Raw genomic sequence first — 23922 nt, forward strand, 5'->3', positions numbered from 1 at the left:
TTTATGGGGTTTGTTTGTCTTTGTCTTTGTCCTTGATAAAAGCCTCGCATGGTCAGTCTCACCAGTGGAGGTGGATCTTTTAAAGCTGCAAATGACAAATATTAAAGCTTTACTATGTAAAATAAATGAAAAAATCCAATGTGTTCTTTTAAGAAACAGAATAGAATAAACAAGTTTCTAATATTAAATATTAAAAGGGTTTGTTCAGCTTTTCAACAAGGAAATTATAGCATTTTATTCCAAACTATTAAAAATTTTGATGAGCTTTCTTCCAGTTCAGGCTACTATATAAATATTAGACATCTTTTGATTTTAGAGCCATGTTGCCATGGTAACTGCACAACAATGAAAATATGCCTACTGAAAATTTCAGCAAGCTACAAAAAAAAGTACGGTTTTAGCCACTGAATCCACACTTCTGTGCTTATGTGTGACTGTGAGGTTGTGGGACAGATTTTATTTGTCATTACAAAAATTAGACACATTTTAATGATTCTAATGAACTCGATTACAGCTACATCATTCAAACATAAGTGATGTGAGGCTGGAAGTTCTACAGGACATCAAATTATCCTGATAGGTTTTTCATTCATTCATACATTTTCTACCGCTTATCCAAACTATTCTCGGGTCACGGGGAGCCTGTGCCTATCTCAGGTGTCATTGGGCATCAAGGCAGGATACACCCTGGACGGAGTGCCAACCCATCACAGGGCACACACACACACACACTCTCATTCACTCACACAATCACACACTACGGACAATTTTCCAGAGATGCCAATCAACCTACCATGCATGTCTTTGGACCGGGGGAGGAAACCGGAGTACCCGGAGGGAACCCCCGAGGCACGGGGAGAACATGCAAACTCCACACACACAAGGCGGAGGCGGGAATCGAACCCCCAACCCTGGAGGTGTGAGGCGAACGTGCTAACCACTAAGCCGTGCCCCCCACCCTGATAGGTTTTTATTCTTGCTAATTTGCTAAATTATCCTCTGGAGTTTCCTTTTTGCTGTAACTTTCAATCCGGCTGAAGTAAAACCAGAGTACCGCTAGCCAGCAGGTGATAATTTGATCCTCAGAGAAGACACCTGACACCTTCATCACCAGGGTTTACTGTTGCAGAGCTCATCATATAGATGCAAACTTTATATCGATGTCAGCTCCATTAAAAAGCTTGCAGCTTTAGGTGGCACACAATATAAGGAAACTACTGCTGAATTACAACACTTTTTTTTCAAGGACAGTGACCAAACAGGCTAAAAGTAGCTTTATTAAAGGGCAGTTTGCTCAATGGGTTACTAATCAGAAGGTTGGGGGTTCAAGCCCCAACACCACAAAGCCTCCAACGTCACATCCTTAACTCTCTCTGTGTCAGGGGCTCTGTATCATGGCCCAGCCTGGGCTCTGACTCCAGCTTCCTAATCTGGGATATGTGAAGAAAAGTATTTCATATGCTGTAATGGATGTGACGAATAAAGACGACTTCTTTATAGCAGGACTAGATAGAATAAGTAAAATTTAGAAATAATGATGGATTTATTATCGTGTAGTAATGACACACATGAATGTGTTCCTCATGTTATAGTCTTGCTACATTAATATCTAACAGTGCACCAGTGTCTTCCTCTGTACTCCACTAGATGGTGATCTAGTTATGTTCTTCAACATGGGGTCAAGGAACAAGCTGGTCAGTGTGATTGTTTGTGGATAAATCAAAAAGTAGAACCTGTGAAAATTCTCAAATTCAGCCTTTTTTTTTTAAACATTAAATTCAAGCAAAAAAAAAGCCCCCAAAACAATAAATTCTAACAAGGCACAAGTTTGATTTAACTTCCAGTTTTGCCATTTATTTATACATTATTAGAGTCAACAGAATGACAGTAAATGACTGAAACGTTCTTCCTTGATTCATTTTGAAATGTCCGGATGTCTAGAGTTTGATACACGACATCGTTGCTCGGTTCAGTTTTATGTTTACTATTAAATATACACATATAAACTCTTCAGTTATTTACAGCACCACTTAAGACAAAGTCGTATTCATTTCCAGTGAGTTGAAAGGCAGAGGAAGATTCTGAAAGTTAATTAAAAGTCTCTTCTCATTGCTAAAGTTACAGGTCACTGTGTTTCAAGCTCAACAGGGACTATGTAGAGTTTAATTAAAATGTCATAGAACATTCTATAGAGTTGCTCTGCAACCAAATGAAAACTTCATCACATAAAACGTATTGCTGTACAATATTACACGTGCAACCTCCACTTCAGGAACAAAAGGTAAGGAATGGGGGCAGATTAGCGGGAGGTTAGGGGTCTGGAGATGCACGGTTACTGAGGAATGCTTTTCTCCATTAAAGGGAACATTAGGAGGGTTGGTCCTACCATATCCAAAAACCTAGGCAGACGTTAATTACCCAACTCTAAAAAGTATTAAAATCTCAATGAGACCTACAGGACATAAATATGAGCATTGGTCATATTAACATAAAGCTAGTATAAACTCAGTATGAGACTATTGTTATAGGAGTGAATTGAAACAATGCGATTGTGAGAACATGACAAAGCTGAAGAAAAAAGGACGACAGCAGCAGGTCAGGGACAGCAAACTGCTCAGGTCCTCAGAAGACACACTTCATTTGAACACCCAGATGTTAGGATTGTTGTGTGATCTGTGCTGGTTGTCACAATCTTCCTGATCTTTTATGATGCAGCAGTATTTGCTTCTTTCTTTCAGTCTAATATCTCTTACACACACACACACACACACGCGCGCAGGTTATTATTACTCTGGTTGTCCGTTATATTCCAAAATGCATGCTGTGGATGTCTTTTTCACAGATATGTAGTGTAGTGAAGTGCAGGAGCGCTCCCAGGTTTGAGCAGTGAAGGATCTATTTATAAGTTTTGATGTGGGGCAGCAAGCGTGGAAACGGGGACAGTGAAGGATCCCAAGGGAAGGTAACAGCAAACTTCCCTTTCTGCTCCAATGCAGTGCTTTAAAAAAAAAAAAAAAAAAAAAAAACACCTTCTGTCCAGTTCCTTTAACCAGGTGAAAGAAAGAGGCCATATCGCTCATATTCTCACGTCCTCCCAAATCCTCTACGTCTAAATCTGCATGGATACGAATAGTTCAGTGTTGAGATCCATAAAACTTTTCCTTTTTTTTTTTTTTTTTTTTAAAGAACTACATAAAAGTGCATTCACTGTGTCAATGCAACTGACTACAATTCTTTTTTTTGGTCAACAAAGTGAGCTGAAACACTCAAACTATTGACCGTCTTTCGAACATAAAGGTGAGGTGTTAAAACATTCAGGAAGAAGAAGCCTCCAGTGCATGAGTCGAGCAATGCTCGCTGGTGCAAGCTAATTGGAAAGAGTCAGTATAGGCACAAGCTTCATGATGGAGGTGAAGCGGATGAGGAGAATTATTAATAGAGCTTAAGTATGTGGAGATAGAAACATGCTAGGGGATGATCAGATCAGCCTGGGTCAGCGTCGGAAATCTTTGACTGTCAGTCTCCCATGAAGTGTACGAATGTGACAGGGAAGGCACCTCTCCTCATCGGTTCACCTTCTATATGTCCCAGCTGGAAGAAAGACAACAAGAAATTGGTTAATATTTATTCATTAATGCTCAACAACAGTGCAGTGCATAAAATCAGGCAGATGCAGATTAAGCGTTTCAGCTAATGTAAACAAACAAACAAAAAAAAGACACAGATTGGAGCCGAAAACAATTAAACACCTCCAGTTAGCAGCACTTTTGTTGAGAGGAAACACTTTGTTGATGAGAGAGATGAGATGAGAGGAGAACAGCTAGATCGGTTCGAGCTGACAGGAAGTCTACAGTAACTCAACTAACCACACGTTACAACTGCGGTTAGCAGAATAGCGTCTGCGAATACACAGAATGTCAAACCTAGCTGTAACGAAGATCCTGTGAGCCAAGAACAGGAAACTGAGCCTATACCAAAACACAACAGCTAAAAATTGGATAAAGAGTAGGTTAGTAAATGCTAAAATCACACCCAAGGTCAGAGTCATATACGCTGCTACCGCATGATTGGCCGATTAGATAATGAGCAAGTGTAACTAAGCGGATCTTCAGGTAAATATAAATTTTCCCCCCAAATCTAATTTGCAGTGCCAATAATGATGCACTCAATCTAGAAACACTCCAGATTAATTGTGCAAAAGGGAAACGGGTCTATTTCTGTGAAAAATAAACCTTCTTAGGTTCTTAGTGGAAACATAATTTAACCAGCAAGAGTGTTTCTTGTTCATTACAAACCTTGGTTTAAAATGAAATGCCTTTATTTATCTCTAACTCAACAGCAAGAAGCTTTAAATATTTGCAAAACAGATTCACATGAAAAAATAGATAACACCATAATAAGCATTGCCAAAAATTCTATTCATTCATTCACTCATCTTCTACCGCTTATCCAAACTACCTCGGGTCACGGGGAGCCTGTGCCTATCTCAGGCGTCATCGGGCATCAAGGCAGGATACACCCTGGACGGAGTGCCAACCCATCGCAGGGCACACACACACACACTCTCATTCACTCACGCAATCACACACTACAGACAATTTTCCAGATATTCTAATCAACCTACCATGCATGTCTTTGGACCGGGGGAGGAAACCGGAGTACCCGGAGGAAACCCCCGAGGCACGGGGAGAACATGCAAACTCCACACACACAAGGCGGAGGCGGGAATCGAACCCCCAACCCTGGAGGTGTGAGGCGAACGTGCTAACCACTAAGCCACCGTGCCCCCGACTCAATTCCAATATGTTATAATTCAAATTTAACACAACCTTATAGTTCTGATGGCACTGAATCCATAACATGTCATTTCTAGACTAGATTAGAAATAGGCACAACTGCCCTTAGTGTAATGCTTTAACACAGTACAGGGTTTATACACTGATGTACTCAAGAGCTTTGTGGCATTTCCAATGGAAACAAATGACCTCTTGTTCACTTCCTGTACTAAACATGCGCACAGCTCGACTGCTGATAAACAAAAACATGAGCGCAGCATGGTCATGTATTCCCCAAAGTCTATGAAGCACATCTGTACACAACTGTAATGTTTCGAGATGATGATGATGATGATGATGATGATGATGGTGTGCTGTTGTTGAGGCTCTGTGAAGTTTTGAAAGATTAATTGCAGGCAGTGGAACAAAGATATAAAGAAAGGCAAACAGCAGCTGGCCTGCATTCCCAAAACCAGAAGGAAAGAATGAGGTCATCACATGTGTCCAGGCCACCATGGCAACTGGAAGTTGATAAAGCCTCTCTCTCACTCTTATTCTCACACGCTCTGTTCCAAATCCTGACCTCCTTCATTCTTCCTACTTACTTATAAAGGCTAGCTCTTATACACACACACACACACACACACACACACACACACACAGAGACTCACCCACCACTCCTGATCCTCTTCTCCGTCTACAACAATCACCTCGCCCTCAGTGAACGTCAGCTCATCAGGGTTATCAGCCACACAGTTATAGATGGCCTTCACCCTTTTCGGCCTCTGCTTCTGATACACACACACAACGTGCAGAACAAACATCTGTAATCTGTTCCGAGTTGCACACATGGAAACATCTGTTTACAGTTTAATCACATCAGGTTCAGGTATTTCCTCCTGATATGATGGAACTTACCGGGTATGCTTTCCTGGGTATGTGGCCAGGAGCCAGAGACTGACCACTCGTTCTCTGAGGGCATCCAGGAACTTCCTTTGCTGCTCATCACAAGACAGGAAATGACATTTGCAGTGAAAACAAAACAACAGCCAACATGGTAAAACTTCAAGCAACTTGATTCTTGAGGCATCCGCACACTTTATTCAAACTGTACACAGAGTACAACTCGTTTTCTACCAATCATCAACTCACGGATTAAGCCGTTTCTTTGACATCTACCTGGTCTCTCTGTGGTGTCCGGAGGACCCTTGCTGTAGCTTTTGTCCGAGCTGAATACAAAATGAATAAAACAGTACTTTACTTCAGGGATCATTTGAACTACTGTATTTTCTACATTCACACACAAGCAGGTAAGTGCCCATACACACACTCCTTGTTGGACAGATGAACATCATTCTCCTAAAAGTTATTCCCTCAACTGATGATGTTGAAGAGTGCTCACTAGAACATCTTCCACAGGTTGACATTTCCTAACTGTGGAGCTCACAGAATCGAATTTACATCATTTCCATCCTCAACAAACCATTTATCGAGCCCTCGTGAAGTGTGGATGTGGGAGCTCTCATCCTGAAAGAGACCACTCCCATCAGGATCGAACTGTTTTATTACAGGATAACGATGTTCAGTCTAATTAACTTTGTATCAGTGACATTTACTATTAACACTACAAGCACACCTGAACCATGGCAACAAAACATTTTTCTGTAAAATTAATCTGTCCCCCATCTGTATAGTGTTGATTTATTCTGCATTATCACCATGATCACTGTAGTGATTATCATGCAGCACTACTTGGCACACTATGTGGCTTACTTCTCAGCCTCTCTGCATCTACGTGCTTGGAAACAGTCCTTGAACTGGAATTAATGACCTGAACAAAGCTGCAGTTCCCTGTAGGCCTTTTCCACCATTTTTGCATTATATATGTGCAAAGTGACCCTTGTGTTCGCCGAGGAAATGTTAGCTGTGAGCTACAAAGACATTTCCTGTAAAAAGATACTCAACGTCTAACTCTTTGATTCTGGTTTCATCTTATTCTGTCATTAAGAACATTGGGAGTTGCTCTAATGCTGGTTCGTATACACAGAGCTTGCAAATATTTACTCAGTCATGTGTGTTTATTATGCATGTTTAATCATATACTGTATCTATAAATACATACATGTAAGTAATGTAGTCAAAATGCAGAATAGTAATTCTGATCTTATTAGCATTTCTGACTAATCTTGATTGTTGTGTGAATGGAAATACAACATGTAGAAAATCCTTATAATTAATGTATCTGAAAGATTCAGAATACATGATCTCTCAAATCCAGGGCTGTACTGTAAACATTTTTTTCTGACACTAAAGATCAGTCATTATATAAATATATTTCCTTCAGTAATAAGCATTTAACATCGATTTAACATCAGGATAATGGAAGTAAGAAGCTAATCGTAAAACTGCATGACAGGGGCTTTAGTGCAAATTCATCAGCTGCTTTGAACAAATGGGAGAGAAACAGTATAAAAATAAAATAAAATCTTCAGTGGTGTGTGTGTGTGTGTGTGTGTGTGTGTGTTACAATTCTGACCTTGGAGCGGTTCCTCTGCTAATGCTCTGGCCCTGAGGCACCTGTCCAGTTTTGCTCTGCATGGTCATGGCCTCCATCACACCAGCTGGTTTAGACAGAGGAGGAGGAGGAGCGGCCGGCGCAATGACTGCAGAGAGCACAATATTAGTGGTGCAATGTAACATCAACATGTAGCAAAGACACACTTCATGGTTTTTGTGGGGGTTTTTTTCATGCAGAATTACAAAAATGACACTTGTGTATCTTCTTGTGTATCAGTCGCATGTAGCTCCATGCAGCACAAACTCACAGGAGGATGAAGTGACTCGCATGGGTGGAACAGGCGGATGCATGTTAGGGGGATCTGAGGATGATCTCTGCCGGCCTGAGAGATCTATGGAGCCAGGCTTCCATGCTGGAGAACTTTGGAGAACTCCGCTGTGACCAGTCAGCTGCCCTATCGAGATCAGAGGGACAACGAGAGAGACGTTAGACACTCAGACCGAGATGGAAAGTTTGGCCAGCTTCCCCACTCACCCCTAAAGAGGAGGCTGCTTTTGTTTCTGGAGAGGAAGACAAAGTTCCGGGCCGTTTCTGTTTCTGAGCGGTGGCTCGGCTCCAGGCCATAATTACATTAGAGTCCAGGAGAACACGGCACAGTGCCACAATGTGAACCGAGTCATGTCAAAGACAGGGAAGAGACTCAATTCTGCACGCAACAAAAGACAAACCTATCTAAAGTCTAGGTTGGTGAACTATATTATGTACACATACATAGTTTATGATGCTGCAACAGCCCGGCAATATACAGTAAATAACATACATACGATGGATATAAAATCTATACATTATAAAATGGAAAGTTTTTGTGATGTAAAAAAAAAAATAAATTAATGCAAGATAAATCGTTAGAACTTTCACTTTTATATGTTGGAATTTTATCTTGATGGTGGAAAAACAAGCGTTTAGGGGAAAAAATTGTATTTAAATCATTTAAAGTAAAGAAGAAAAAGTTGCATAAGTCAGCACACCCTTTTACAATTGGGGGTGTGGCTGTGTTCAAAAGGAACCAATCAAATGTTCAGTAATAATTATTGTACAGCTGACATCAATAAAATCATTTTTGTTAACCCCAAATAAAGATCGGCTGTTTCTGTAGGATTTACTTCACATCTTCTTGGTTTTATTTGACCCCTGAAGCCATGGTCCACAAAGAGCTTACAAAACCCTCATGATATCTCACTTGGTGTAAGATTATTGATCAGGAGAGGAGTATAAAAGACTTTAGATGTACCATAGATTACTGTAAAGGCCATAAACAACAAACAGAGAAAGTGGAGCAGCGCAGTGACATCAACAAGAACAGGACATCACTCCTAAATGTATAAAATGACAAGACAAACATTTAACAATGAGGCTGCCAGGAGACCTATAACAACATTAAAGGGGCTGCAGGAAGATCTGATAATTACTGATTACTCTCTGCATGTGACAACAATCTCTCATATTTGCCCTGACAGATTGATAGATTTAGAATATGTTTAAGAAAGAGTTAGAAAATATAGAAAAGTCAATATACATACACTGACACACTCGTACAGCAAATACACTAAGTAGTGTAATAAACCGTATTAGTTTAAAGGTGTAAAAACTGAATGCAACTGGGTTACTTTTTCCCTAAAAACGTTTCTGATTGTTTTTCCAATTTATTTTTTATATGTTGTAATTTCACACTGGAAGTGAAAAAAGTCCTGACATGATTTATTTTATTTCATTCTTTTTTTATTTCACAAACCTGCCATTAAAACAGAGTGGCATAGTATTACAAAAAACATCTCTAGGGTTGAATTAGGAAAAGCCTGTGCACTGGGATAGAAGGCAAAACCTGATCCTGGATCCTGGTCTTACATAAAAAGGGAGTTATTAATATGCCGGTCTAGATAATGTGAGACGCTGCTATAAAGGATGTTGGGTGCTTATAGCTTGTGCTGAGTCATTCATCTTTGTCTGCTGTCTGATATGCTGTCAGGGCTTTTAGCCTTTTAGCCACATTTTATTAGAACTTTACATCATGTACAGTAGCTTTAATGATGGATATTTTCATTCACATTATGCAGAAATGATCTGATGCTTTGCGTTCTGAGTTTACTGTTGCATGCTGGGGCAGCGGACCGAACAAACTCATCCTTAAAGCCTGTGGTGTTGTGGGGGGTGGAGCTGGATTCTCTGACTGTAGTGTCAGAAAGAAGGATGTTGTCTAAGCTACTGGACAACATCTTCCACCCGCTCCATGATGTCCTGGACGGATACAGGAGTGCGTTCAGTCATAGACTCATTCAACCGAGGTGCTTCACAGAGCCAAACAGGAAATCCTTCCTACCTGTCCATCAGACTTTATAATTCCTCTGTACAACAACATATCTCACTCTTTACTGTATACTTATTTAAATCCTACTTTTATTTATAGTTTTTGTATATATTATCTTAGTGTATATAAGTCTCTATTTTTGTGTTCTTATTTTGGTGACTTGGAGCTGCGGTAACGAACCCAGTTTCCTCCTGGGGTTTAATAAAGTACTCTGATTCTGATATACACTAATGTACACCACATTTTTGAATGTTTCTCGTTTAACACTTGGGATCAGTAATGTAGAGGAAATGGATCATTTTCCTGAGTAAATAAATTACCAAGCATAATATTTTTATCTTATTTGTTTGCATGCGATCAATTTGTCTACCTTTAGGACAGGAGAAAATCTGTTATGCAAATACGTTTCCGTTGCCACCCACCGTGTCTGTGGTCCTCAACATTAACCGCTTCTTTAAAATAGCTTGATGTATGACCTGTGACATGAAACTGTCTTCCACAATGTCACCTCAGTAGCAAAATTTGGTTGTTCCTTACCCAGATTTTAGCCCCTACATTTACATCATTTGGCAGATGCCCTTATCCAGAGCGACTTACATTATCTCATTTTTTTTTATACAACTGAGCAGTTGATGGTTACAAGCTTCCAATAGTAGCCCAACACCTTCAAGTCAAGTCAAGAGGTCAAGTCAAGAAGCTTTTATTGTCATTTCAACCATATATAGCTGTTGCCGTATATAGTGAAATGAGACAAGGTTTCTCCAGGACCCTGGTGCTACATAGAATAAAGACAGAGCTATAAGGACTTAGTAAGTCAGTCCTTAACCACAAGGCCACCACATGTCCTACGCAGCTGTGTTTCAGTTAATGAACGAGTTTCAACCTGCATATGAAATTGATTCAACATTAATTGCTCTAACAGGTGAATAGAAGTTCAGTAGAAGGTACCGATATTTCTGGGAGGCAGTGGAGGTGCTGAGGTGGATAAGACCCCACTGGAGGGACTGGTGTTGACAACGGTGCCATACGTCTCATTGTTGACCAGATTTGGGACATAGCAGCGCTGTTGTTTGTCTTTGGACCCACTGGCCGCACTGGGCTGCATCACTGAGCCGCCAGGCGTGTAGCAACTGACCGGCCTCTCCTCTCGCCGCAGGGGACTGGACTGGACACAGGAAGGTCAAAGGTCACAAAGATATTCGTGGTTTTATTAGCACACACACTTAAGTAGTTTTATAGTTACAGATGGAAAACTGTCAAAAAAAACAAAAACAAAACACACAACAAATGGATTAGACAAAGAACGCACTGAATATAAATTCCTGGTCCTCTTGTTATAACAGTTTGATTTCATTTTAATTCTAAGCTTATTAGACTAGTAAAGCTGTATCACACAACATTGCTCAGTTCCTTATGTAACTTCAAACTGGAAAAAAAAAAATTCAAATCTTCAGATGTAAATTCAATCGATCAGCTATTTTAACAAAAGTTTGGATTTCTATATTTAAATTGATTCATTTCTTTATTTAAAGTGACATTTTCTATATTTTTCTACGAGTAAAGGTTTACAGGGGAAAAACTCTAGGAAATGATTGTACTGGTACACAGAACATTTACATTACTCTTGGAATGAATACTGGGGGAGGAACACTGGGGTACCTTCTCATCCAAATCTTCATCACTCTCGTCCAGGTCTTCGTGCTGAAGCCGCCACTCATATTCAACGTGCACGTGTGCGTTAAACTTACCAGCGAGTGCCTGGTTGAGCTGCACAGAACACAGACAGATAGTGTAAAGCTCTGTAATGTCCAGCTGAGAAGATGCTACATGAAGCCATATGCAGTGTTAAACACAGTGAACGTCACTCACCAGCTCCTCACACTGCAGATGTTTGAGTCGCTTAGCAATGTCCAGCGGGGTTTCACCTGCCTCGTTAGCTGCACGTGTTAATTTAGAAGTTTTAGAGTTTTATACTCAGACATATTAACAGCACTAACAAATCTACATTGGCAGGCTGAAGTATAATGAAAGATTTACACAATTCTCTCTCTCTGCAGGTCAAAAATATGGCAAGGAAAACAAATTCAGTAAAAGAATGTTGCAGCTTTTTTATCCTTTTATTTGTTGTGTAGAGAGAAGACACACACACACACACACACACACACACATACACACACACACTTGCTTAGCTCTTTTGTTTGTGCCGAAGAGCATTAATTAACTCAATTCCCACAGACAACACTGGGGTTAAAGCCAAACACAAATCCTGCCTCTTATCACTACAACCAGCTTTCAAAACAGCCCAAGCAGAAGAATGTCAAAGAATGAAGCAAAATCAAAATAAAACAACTTTAACAGACACACTGGAAAAGCCTTTCTGTTTCTCCCAGACGAGAGAAAAGAAAAGCAGGACACAATAATTATAGGATGGGTTGATGCTTTCTTACCGATGTCTATGGAAGCTTTGCCTCTTAGGAGCAGTTTGAGACACTCGCTGTTATCTGTAAGACAGCAGTAATGCAGCGCTGTGCTTCCCTTCGATGTCTGTTTATCCAGATTCACACTTGGGGTGCAAAGTACAAGGTTCGGTCACTGGACTCAACATATCAACATCGGTATCAACCTCACCTCCCACATGAATATCTTAAATGTGGGAAGCACAACCAACAAACTCAGTAACTAGGAAAATAAAAGTGAGCATGTGTGGAAATACCTGTTCTGAGTGAGGAAATCTACAATATGTAGCGAGGTTCGGTCTACCAGCCTCACTGCCAAATGCAGTGCTGTCTCTCCTTGTTCCTGCCAAAAAAAAACAACAACACAACAACAAACTCATTAATATCATGAATTAATATCCTGCACTTTGGTTTTTGTTATTTTCCACAACGTTTCCAGAATATTTTTCAGTAATATTACGTATGACGGATCTCATCGCTCCAATCTGCCGATAACAATAAAGTCAAACATGGAACTCCGAATGATCTCATGCTGAGCGAAAGGAACGTTCTGCCTATTAATCATTTCAACAAAGCTCTACTCTAAAAGGTCAAAAGTTTGCATACCTTTGGAGAATTTGCAAAGTGTGTACAATGTTTTAAAGAAAACGTGAGTACGGAGGCAAAACAAATTTAGTTTATTTCTTTAGGACTCAAGTTCATATGTGAGGCATAACAGCACGGAACAATCGTCTAACAGAACATAACAAAAAAGAAAAGAAGGAAATAATCCCTCTTCAGTAGTTTACATATCTTTAGTTCTTAATATTGTGTATTTCTCCCTTTAGCATCAATGATGCCATGCAGTCTTTTGTAATAATTGTGCATGAGGTCCTAAATTCCGTTTCTGGAATTGTGGTACTGTATAGCTCCAGAACCTTCACCTTTTTCTGCTGTAGCCATTAGAGGGTCAACCTTGCCTTGTGCTTTGGATCACTGTCATGTTGAAACATTTGAGATCCATGCTCAGCTTTTGTGCTGTAGAATGCAAATTGTCTGCCAGTATTTTCTGAGAACATGCTGCATTTATCTTGCCATCAATTTTTACTAACTTCTCTGTGGCACTGGAGCTCACACAGCCCCAAAACATCAGTGATCCAGCACCATGCTTTACAGTGAGGATGGTGTACTTTTCATCGTAGGCATGGGCAACTTTCTCAACTTTCTCCTGGCATCTTGACCATGCAGGTCATTTGTGTTTAAGTACCTCCTTATTGTACTCCTTGAAACACCACACTTTTTTCCAGAGCAGCCTTTATTTCTGTCGAAGTTGTTTGTGGGTTTTTCTTTGTATCCCGAACAATTCATCCGGCAGTAGTGTGTAAAATCTTTCTTATTTTCCTTATTATTTTCTTATTAAAACCTCTTATTTTCCACCCCTTTATCAGAGTTTGAACACTGATGCATTTTCAAGTGTTAAGATATCTTTTTATATCATTTTCCTGATTTATAAAGTTCAACTACATTATTACGCAGGTCCATTGGCAGTTATTTTGTTTATCCCATGGTGCAGTATGAAAATGCTGTGTAGGTGGGAAAGATAGAATACTATTTCTTCCCTTCCAATCATGCCAACACTAACAAGTCGTGGGCATCTCTGAGCTGGTGTGCTAGCAAGTCCTCACTCCAGTGACTGCATGTCTTTCATATTAATTTTAATGAACAACATGCATTTTAGTTAATCTTTATGACTAATTCAGATCAAAATCCAATCCTACAATCTGCCTCTTGTCCAGGTTTCCTTAACCGAGTTCTCCTGCTAAACTAAAGTGACTACTCTATAATATGAACTCAGAACAGAAAACAACCCTCCATTCCCCATAATTATTTCTATTATATCTAAACCAGGAGCTGATTTCATCACAAAGCATCAAGGAAGACTCACATGTCCATTGGCCAAAGGAATGGGCTCCATTAAGTCCACTCCCTCAGCATAGACCTGGATGAGGGAGAAGATGTCGCGGGCCTTCACAGCGTCACACAGGGTGTGCAGTCTGGACGCAGTGTCTGGGCTTTTCTTACGAGCAAAGCGTTTCTCTGTGTATTTGGCTGTGATGAAGTCTTTCCTGGCCTGCCTGAGATACAGAGAGGAAAAAACACTTGAGTGCAGCAAAAAAAAAAAAAAAAAAAAAAAAAAATGGCCCAAAAAAAAAAGAAAAAAAAAAAAGATCCAGTGTATGCCAAAGCTCTGGTCCTCTGACACTATAGAGCACTGGTGTTTGGTCCACTGATATAAACAATGTGATAAGCTTAAAAAAAAAAAAAAAACGGTTTATTTTTCCACTCCCTAAACTAAAGTCAGCTGACTTAATCCATGTAGAAAAACAGCTTCACACAAGTTTGTGGGCTTACAGAGAGAACCTGTGAGTACTTCTTAAAGGCTGTTTAACAAGTGGTACAAAATCCCTGTGAGGAAAAGCCATGCACACAATGCACTTTGTTTCTTTTTCCCCCACGAAGTTCAGTGTAGTTTATGGATGGTTTACACAAATCCTCTTGTGTTAGATTATGGTAAAATTCTAGTTAATACTGTCCCACTGTCCAAACCCTCAGCTATATCATCCATTCATAGTGACAGCTGCAAACACACACAGACAGAAACAGAAAGAGAAAGTGAGAGCATCACTCACATATCACTGGTAGGATTTGGTTTGACCGTATCTTCTGTACTCAAACCTGCTTCCATGATCTCGTTAAAGCCAGCGTTCCCTACGTTCTTGGCCAGCTGCAGGGCAGGTGCGCACACACACACACACACACACACACACACACACACACACACACAAACACACCTGTGTTAAAAAAAAGGCTTCCACAGTGGTACTTTTCCATCTACTTATACACAGTATGTTTGTAAGTTTTTTTTTTTTTTTATTATTATGGCTTTTATCAGATTCAGACCAAACAATAAGTAATTATATTAAAACAACATTTTCATTATAAATACTATCTTTATGATAAATACTATCTATTGAGTCTTTATCATCTGATGTAAAGATTCCACATCTGTCGTAAGGTCATCAGTGTTAAATGCACTTACAATGTATTTATTTTAAAAAAAAAATGAACCACCAACCAAGAGTTCTGATGTGCTGAGGACATCCAGCGTGAGGGACTGAATTCTGGAGTAGTGCACTCCCAACTCTCGGTGGATCCCAGAGCATTCTATACAGGTCAGAATTCCCAGGTTGGTGGACAGCCATGTGGGCCCTAGAGAAAAGACATGAACTGTAAAGTTTCACAATATAACAGCAGACAAATGTTAATACAGGACATGATGTACCGTTCCTGCACGTGTATAATCCTCTCTGGATTTTCACCAGATCACAAACATTTCTTGGACAGACCTGTCTAGGCACGGTCACGATTATACCACATATATTTTTTCTTTTATAAATGGATTTCTTTGTGCTCCAATGATCAAATTTGGCCATAAATCATTATTGATAGATTTCCAGAACTTCCCACAGACTGCTCAGACTCCTTGGTCTTCATGATGTGTGTATTTACATCCTATATTTTCTCTAACATACTCGATTGAGACATTGTTAAAAAAATGACTGCAGTTTTAACCATTAAACCTGATGTAAACATTAGGTGATGTATGAGAGCAACAGAACTTTCAAAGTAAAGCTTATGCTTAGTACTGCGTAGTTTGTTCATTTTCATAGGAGTTTTTATTCTGAAATAGTACTAACTTTATAGTACAATTTTTCCACACACTTCTTCATCACGGGCTATTTTTAGATTTGAGACAAATAACCCCACTTGGTTTTATGACTACAAAGTGTGGAAAAGTTCAAGGGGGTAAATACATATGCATGTCACTGTAGTTGATTATGAAAAATCATCCTCGGTCCCACAACACTGTGGTATGCAGCTCGGATTCCGGTTACCCGAAGAAGTTGTGAACAACAACAACGTGTGTTGTCGAGAGAGTTTACCGAATGTAACTAGACATATATCTCCATCACCATCAATAAACAAACAGGATCATTTCAGCTGGCAGTTTATTACAAGATTCGTCTTTTCTTCTTGCTCTGATCCATTCTGCCTTCCTGAGTCTCCTCTTGTAAATGTTAGCCTCCCTATTACTAGTCGCTCACCAGGAGCACCGCAGTCACAGCAGACGTCGTTCCCGGTCATGTGTTTGACCTCGCCCAGGATGGCTTTGGTCAGCTCCTGAACGATGTTGTTTTCGCCGACGTGCTGGTCTCCCTTAAAGGCGTTGTTAAGCGCTTCCTCCTTACTGTTTTGCAGCACAGAGATCCAGCTGAACAGAGACGAGGCAGTGGGAGTGACACAGTAAGACAGAGTGAATGAAGAGGAATCAGAAAGTAATGGATACTGAAAAAGGTAATTAGGAGGCCAGGAAAAGGAAATGCACAATGAAAGGTTTCCTTTCAGTGAAAAAAAAAAAAAAAAACACACGTGCTTACATTTGGCACTCGGCCTCATCCTCCGCCTGAAAGTGATACGTTCGGTCATCTGTAAGATGGAAGGAGGGGAGCGAGGGAGGGAAAGCGAGTGCAAAAAAAAGGGAAAGGGAAAATGAAAAAAAAAAAGAATCTGTTTAGTTCACATACAGTGGTCTAGTACACACACTTAATTCCTCTAATTATAGGGGTTATTCTAGCTATAATTAACAGTTGTTTTCAAAGCATTTTCTGTTATTATGTGAGAGCGGCACTGATTGGCCCTTAATTCGAAAATTCGCGGTGCGACAGCTTTAGGCTTAATTCCTCAGCATTATGCTTCACTGTATAACATTCCTTACACCAAGTACCATAAAGCTGACAAGCATGCATCGTACACAGCAACAGGGCAGTTTATGATGTAACAGTGACATGATTATCATTCCCTGCCTTGACCGTCCGAATGAAGTCGGTCATTTGTTGATTTTCTGTATAGATTCTTAAGCAGATGTTGATGTCATAAGGTACGACACGTACATACAGTATATGGACATAATATAATATAATAATGATAATAGAATGATTCATTATATTAGTCTGCTCACGGTGCTGCTGCCAGCACTGAGGAAGTGTGGTTTAGATTACGGTGACACAAACTGTCATAACATCCCATAACACCTGCCATGATGTGGTGTTGACATCACATGTACATACACTGCTACTGTATTAACACACACACACACACTTATACACACACACCCACACAATATCCTCCAACACACTAAGCAATGGGCAGGAAAAGTAAATAGAGCTACAGTGATTATAGCCAGGACTGTGTTTCTTTAAGGAAAACAAGTGACATTATTCAAAGTTGGGATTTTTAATCCTGTACAACAAAATCTATTGTTCAAAATCTATTGTTTTTAGATTCTGCCCTTGATTACCAAATTACTAACTTATATGGAATCTGTGAATCTGAGTGTGAAGAAACCTGAATTTCATCAGTAAATTTATGTCTAGACAGACAGACAGATAGACAGACAGACAGACAGCATTTCTGGGTATTGAGGACAGTGGAAGCTCCTACCCATTTATGTTTAGAGCGACTCTGTATAACTGAGTTAACCTGTAAAACTGAGTCTTTGTAAATCTTGTAGACTTTGCAGCTTGGAGTTGAGTAAATCTTGGAGAGAGAACAGGGATGGTGTGTATGTGTGTATGTGTGTGTGTGTGTGTGTGTGTGTGTGTGTGTGTGTGTGTGTGTGTGTGTGTGTGTGTGTGTGCGTGTATTACAGTGGATTGACATACGTGAGATGAGGTCAAAGCTTTTCTTCTCGTCTGGGTTGTGCTTGACCTGGCAGGTTAGGAGATTGAGCTTGGCTGGTGGTCTGTTTGGCTGAGAGTACAAGAGAAATCGAGAGAGAGAGAGAGAGAGAGATTGAGAGAGTGTTCAATAATGCAGGAGACTTGCATACAACATGAAAATTTCGATATGAGTTTCTTATGGTTTTCTTTGTACAAATCAAAAAAATAACATCTTGTTCCTTTTGAAGACACAGCTGTAAGACCTCTCCTGAGGATTGACGGCATTCTGAACTCATAAAAGCCAAGCTTCTGCATGTTTTAAAAGTAGGTGCGGCTCTGCTTCTCTCTTTTCCTGTTACTGGGAAAAGTGGGAAAATTCCATAATACTTAAAAGTTTTAGTATTACTCAATCCAAGCTCCAGTCTGTCTCACTGACAAAGAGCAGGCGGTGAGAGAAAACAATCTGCAGAGTGGAAGGTTTTAAAAGTGGAATATACAAATATACAGTGAAAGGAATAAAAGAAGGAGAGGAAAAATAAGCAGTTTATCAACACTTTGGCTTACCGTCCCGTGGGAGATGGTCAGGTAGCCGTTCTTCACCGTGCACTTCCTCTTCTGCCACACTTTCCTGAGACTGCAGACAGGAAACAGGAAGTGTCATCATACTGCTGCTATCATACTGCTGCTATCATACTGCTGCTATCATACTGCTGCTATCATACTGCTGCTATCATACTGCTGCTATCATACTGCTGCTATCATACTGCTGCTTTCCTTCTATTTATCAGTCTATCAGTTCAGACTGCTATAGTATTAAGACTTTCATGACATGATGATTAGCACACTCGTGTCCTGTAGGACTTTGTGGTGACGTTAACCCACTCACCCATCACTTTTCTTGTACAGGTTCCCGCTTCGCTCAGTGCCGTGCTCCTTGTTCCCCTGCGGCTGGTGCAGACTGTAGGTGGTGCTTTGCCGTACTTGGGAATCCTGAAAATCAGAAGAAAGACGTGTGTAGATGCTTATGAGATTTAATCTTAAACAAGGACAGGAAGTAGTTATCCCCAGGGGTCAAAGAAAGGGAAAAACTTGCACCCTCATGCGGTCACTTCCTTTGAGGAAACATCCACACTGGATGTCTCAGAACCCCGTAGAGAAGCGACCGCATTCACAAACACATTTAGAAACTTAGGGGAAAGTGGTAAAGCCTCAGAGTACAGCATCAGACTGAGATTTCAACAGTACTTTTCATACGTGTAAGCCGAGTGACAATTATGTGATGCACGTTTAAAATTTGAAACCACAAGGAAGCATTAGTGAAGTCAGTAATATGACAAAAATAGAAACAGCACGTGAAACTAAGTCTGATTTCTGCACCTGAACACGTACCAAAGACACTCTCTGAATTTATGAAGCTACGGATATTAAACAATGGGACGATTTCTCAAAATTCGTGCAGAGGTGCCGACATCGCAACAAGAAAAACCTACAGATAGAGAAACTCTTCATCTTAGCGCATTTCAGTGGGCAGGATAGCTAAGTGCTAACAGTGGAAATGGTGAAATGTCTATTGTTTGTTTATGCTGATTATATATCTATTATAAAAATGACTGGTGTTGCACATAATAATTACTACAAATATAATTAAGTATGCAGAAGTTGATCAATAAAAGAAATTAGATTAGTGACACATTAAACATCTTGGCTGCCCAACAGGACCAAGAAATCAGACCCTCTAGGAATTTCTGAATTTTGACATCACAGAAATTAAGCAAACTCCACAATATTGGGAGGAGTTTGAAAATGTTTCAAAACGACCGCAGATTTTCGACAAGACCTGTCGTGTCGGGTTACAACATCACAACATGCGTTCAGCCAAACCCTTCTTCTATTTACGTGCACTGAACATGAGTCAAGCGATCAGAGACACTTATTACAAATCTCTTCACTGGTAAGAAGAGAAAGAATCCAGGAAGAATCCTGTGCTTGTATTTTCACCAATTCTGCGAGTTGCATCACAAAATCAAGCATTTTTTTGGCTTCAACAATCACAGAAAAAAAACATAAAAAAATCCTGGAGGGACTGAAGAAAAAGTTTAATATATGTAGAAAATGCAGTACAAATAATGATGCACTGCATACATTTTTTTTTAATCGGTTTACAAAACCAATTCTTGCGAATTCGCATGTCGAATATCATTAAACAAAATTTCTGCTAAGCGAAAGCAACTGCAGAATCGTGTTTGCCGTTTGAAGTCCTTTTCCCTCCGTTTCTTTTAGGATATCAAAATCCACATTCACACAGATGTCGGCACCTCTGGACACAAACAGCGGTATTAAAGGTACAGGAGGTGGGAACTTTGTAGTCTCCCACGGCCTGCACATCTCTTCACAAAAAGTGGACGTCAATCAGGCACTTACTCTCCTAGACTTCGTTGGCAAAGTGTGGAGGCATTAAAGAAGAAGGGAAAAAAAAGCTTTTCATCAGACAATTTAAACACAACAAGACAAACAAAAGCACAACAACACACAGATCTAAATCTCTTGGATATCCAGTGGCTACTCAAAGAGTTAAGAAGGTTGTGTGAATATAAATGAAACCCACTTAATCGCTCCATTATTCTTTAAGGATTACACGAGTTAAAGCTGTTTGTTTGAGTAAACGTCTGAATGCTGTCTGAAGACTGACAGTATGAGCCATTTTCAGGGAGTTAGAGTAGCTTTTATTTATTTATATATAATTTTAGCTTAAGTGCTGTCACATTAGTGTGAGTACATCCACTTTACATGAAGCGCGTTAAAGCCTTACCTCTTTCTGCTCCACCTGAAGCGCCGTCTTCAGCACATCTCGTAACTGCGTGAGCTGTCGGCGTTCCTCGTCCTGAACTTGCTTGATCTAAAACAGAATTCAGCAACAATACTTCTACTACTAACAATAATAATATATGAATTGATAATGAATAATTAGATGCTTAGGTCAGGCACTGTTAACACACGACTATGCTGATGCTGTGCTCACCGAATGCAGATCAGTAGCCAGTTTCTCTATAGAGGGTTTCAGGTTGTCCACAGCCTTCAGGCCGTCCTGAAAGAAACTGAGACACCAGAGAGATAAAATCAGGTGTAAAAATACATCACATTAACATTCAACCTCGACTACCATCCAACCAACCATTGGATTGGATACCATCCAACACACACACACACACACACACACACACACACACAGACACACACACACACACAGACACACACAGACAGACACACACAGACAGACACACACACACACACACAGAGACACACACAGAGACACACACACAGACACACACACAGAGACACACACACAGAGACACACACACAGAAACACACACAGAGACACACACATACAGGGACAAACACACACACACAGACACACACACACAGAGACACACACACACACAGACACACACAGAGACACACACACACAGAGACACACACACAGAGACACACACACACACACAGACACCCCCCCCCCCTCACTAATGGTCTAAAAATCTCTTCTGGGAAGAGCATTTTCACCTGACTTCTAAAATAATTGGGAAAAACCTACAGGATGAGGCCAAGTCTAAGCGCTTAATGTGGAAAATATCTGTCTTCTGTCACACCGGTGGAGTATAACAGGAATATTTTTGGCATGCATCTTCCCAAACAGACAGTATTGATCCAAACCTTTTCACTTCAAGCTTTTCTCCCATGGGCCTGATGTATGTATGTGTGAGAGGGAAAGTGGACTGGCAGAGTGGACTTGACGCAGCCACGTCGTGTGTCTAATATTAATGCTGAACAACATATACATGTATCTCAGCCTAGGAAAACCCTGCACAGTATCACCGAACGGTTCTCTTTTGTTTAGATCTCAAACACAAAGGATTCCAGGCAGATTGTGGTGCAGGATCATGGCAGACATTTTGGGAGTTGGGATCTGATTACAAACTGAATGCATTAGTCTATTGTCTGTTCAGTTACAGCACATAGATATTCATTAACTTGAACCAAGCCTGACATTTACTATGTAAAGAAATCACTCTCAGCTAGAGAGGTATATTATGTTTATAGCTGATGGCATAAAAAAGCTTATTGTTTTTCACTGGGCTCCTTTTCAGAACAAGACTTAAGATTAAATAGAAAAGAATAAAAAGTTCAATCATCATCATCATAAATCCACACAGGCAATTTAAACATAGCTCAATTCTCAGGAAAAACCACAAACCTGGCAACACTATTCCTAGCAGTGCCGTTAATTTATGGCTGGTTTTAAAAAGAAGAGGAAATTATGCACATAACTGACTGTTGCTAATTGCCCAAAACTTATTAAATCAAGCAGAATGTTCTAATAAGATGAGACGCATGAGACGTCCTTGTACAGCAAAGCTGTTGTATTCCAGCTGCAGTTCAGGCACTGAGATTTGTTCTAGAAAATGTCCACTGTGCACTTTTGTTCAAGGTTTTATTTGTATCCAATGTTTCTTTAACCACAAGATCAAAATCTAATTTGGCCAATTATTATAATAATTATCTTCTAAAAAAAATAAATAAATCGATGTTGGTCTTTCCACTGAAATGTTTGTTTACCTTCTGTAATGCTACTTACTTGCATTGTGCATGGAAATACTTGATGAGGTTCTGCAGCAGATCCACACCCTTCTTGATTTTAATCTCATTCACTTTGAGGAGGTACTGAAACAAAAATCCAGCAGGATGAGAAATAAGTCGGAACAAACGACGTCAGTAATCAAAAACCAAAACAGTAATATTTTGGTAAAGCTGAAGAGAACACTACAGTACTTGTCTAAGTGCTGCTCGGTTACACACTAACACACCGTTTAGACATGACACAGGACAGAAAGAAAAAATAAAGAACGTACATTTTCTGTTTTTGCTCAGTATCTTGGAATGTTCTTGCACCTACTGACCTCACACATCTGAAGCTGAAAGAAGCGTCTCTCCTTCTCCATCTCCTCTGCTATCTCGGCCCCGCTGATCTCTGTCCGGATCATTCCGTGCTGCCGCGCGTGCTCCTTTTTCTCTTTCTCTATCTTGGTGCTGCAAAAAGCACAAAATGAAATTGTATAATCTTGTGCACTCTACACACACTCGATGCGCACACTCCCAAACACACACACACACTCACTACACTCTCTCACACACACTACCCGCACACACACACTCACACACACACTCACACACACACTCTCTTACACGCTCTCACACACACTCTCACACACGCTCACTCACGCTCACTCACACGCTCACTCACACGCTCACTCACGCTCACTCACACGCTCACTCACACGCTCACTCACACGCTCACTCACACGCTCACTCACACGCTCACTCACACGCTCACTCACGCTCACTCACACGCTCACTCACACGCTCACTCACACGCTCACTCACACGCTCACTCACACGCTCACTCACGCTCACTCACACGCTCACTCACACGCTCACTCACACGCTCACTCACGCTCACTCACACGCTCACTCACACGCTCACTCACACGCTCACTCACACGCTCACTCACACGCTCACTCATACACACACTCATACACACACTCACACACACACTCACACACACACACACACACACTCTCTCTCTCTCACACACACTCAAACACTCACACACACATTCCATCATTATAAAACAGCACTCGTGAAACAGAGCAATCCTTACAGATGCTTTATAAGCGCTTTACTTTATGGACACTGCATTTCCGTTATATAAAGTAAAGCCAAACAGTTACAGGATTCCAAAGTTAGCATCAATGATGGAGTTAGGGCTTTCTACTTCAGGCAAGGGATCCATCTGTACCACTGTAGTGCTTATCCTACACAGGGAACCTAGTGTCTATTCCAGGGGACTTGGGGTACAAGGTGTGGGATACTATAGACAGAGTAGAAGGCACACACACACTCACATACACACACAGATACACACACACACAGACACACACCATTCGCACACCATTCACACACTAGAGACTATTTAGAAACCACAATCAGCCTGCT

At 40.4% G+C, this 23922-nt stretch overlaps 1 protein-coding gene across 4 annotated transcripts in view; it reads right to left on the reverse strand.

Annotated features, from left to right (window-relative positions):
• Positions 1 to 1964: 1964 nt before the first annotated feature.
• asap2a (ArfGAP with SH3 domain, ankyrin repeat and PH domain 2a) overlaps positions 1965 to 23922 on the reverse strand; it is a 69835-nt gene continuing 47877 nt past the window's right edge. Inside the window, exons 6-28 of one of the 4 annotated variants that reach the window (XM_060880027.1) lie at positions 22826 to 22955; positions 22504 to 22589; positions 20893 to 20968; positions 20683 to 20769; positions 18760 to 18863; positions 18438 to 18507; positions 17877 to 17964; positions 16593 to 16641; positions 16260 to 16426; positions 15230 to 15363; positions 14784 to 14878; positions 14039 to 14228; positions 12372 to 12457; positions 12106 to 12221; positions 11528 to 11595; positions 11318 to 11425; positions 10607 to 10823; positions 7601 to 7747; positions 7312 to 7438; positions 5955 to 6004; positions 5694 to 5773; positions 5447 to 5563; positions 1965 to 3591 (exon numbers count right to left, since the gene is read on the reverse strand). In XM_060880027.1, coding sequence (XP_060736010.1) covers positions 3517 to 3591; positions 5447 to 5563; positions 5694 to 5773; positions 5955 to 6004; positions 7312 to 7438; positions 7601 to 7747; positions 10607 to 10823; positions 11318 to 11425; positions 11528 to 11595; positions 12106 to 12221; positions 12372 to 12457; positions 14039 to 14228; positions 14784 to 14878; positions 15230 to 15363; positions 16260 to 16426; positions 16593 to 16641; positions 17877 to 17964; positions 18438 to 18507; positions 18760 to 18863; positions 20683 to 20769; positions 20893 to 20968; positions 22504 to 22589; positions 22826 to 22955 — 2467 coding nt within the window. In that variant the 3' untranslated portion in view covers positions 1965 to 3516. Of the gene's footprint in view, positions 3592 to 5446; positions 5567 to 5693; positions 5774 to 5927; positions 6005 to 7311; positions 7439 to 7600; positions 7748 to 10606; positions 10824 to 11317; positions 11426 to 11527; positions 11596 to 12105; positions 12222 to 12371; positions 12458 to 14038; positions 14229 to 14783; positions 14879 to 15229; positions 15364 to 16259; positions 16427 to 16592; positions 16642 to 17876; positions 17965 to 18437; positions 18508 to 18759; positions 18864 to 20682; positions 20770 to 20892; positions 20969 to 22503; positions 22590 to 22825; positions 22956 to 23922 lie in introns of all 4 variants that reach the window. The other 3 variants (XM_060880026.1, XM_060880025.1, XM_060880024.1) reach the window with 3 other exon arrangements.

Source organism: Tachysurus vachellii, chromosome 10 (genome assembly GCF_030014155.1).
Source record: "Tachysurus vachellii isolate PV-2020 chromosome 10, HZAU_Pvac_v1, whole genome shotgun sequence".
Classification (NCBI taxonomy): Eukaryota; Metazoa; Chordata; class Actinopteri; order Siluriformes; family Bagridae; genus Tachysurus; species Tachysurus vachellii.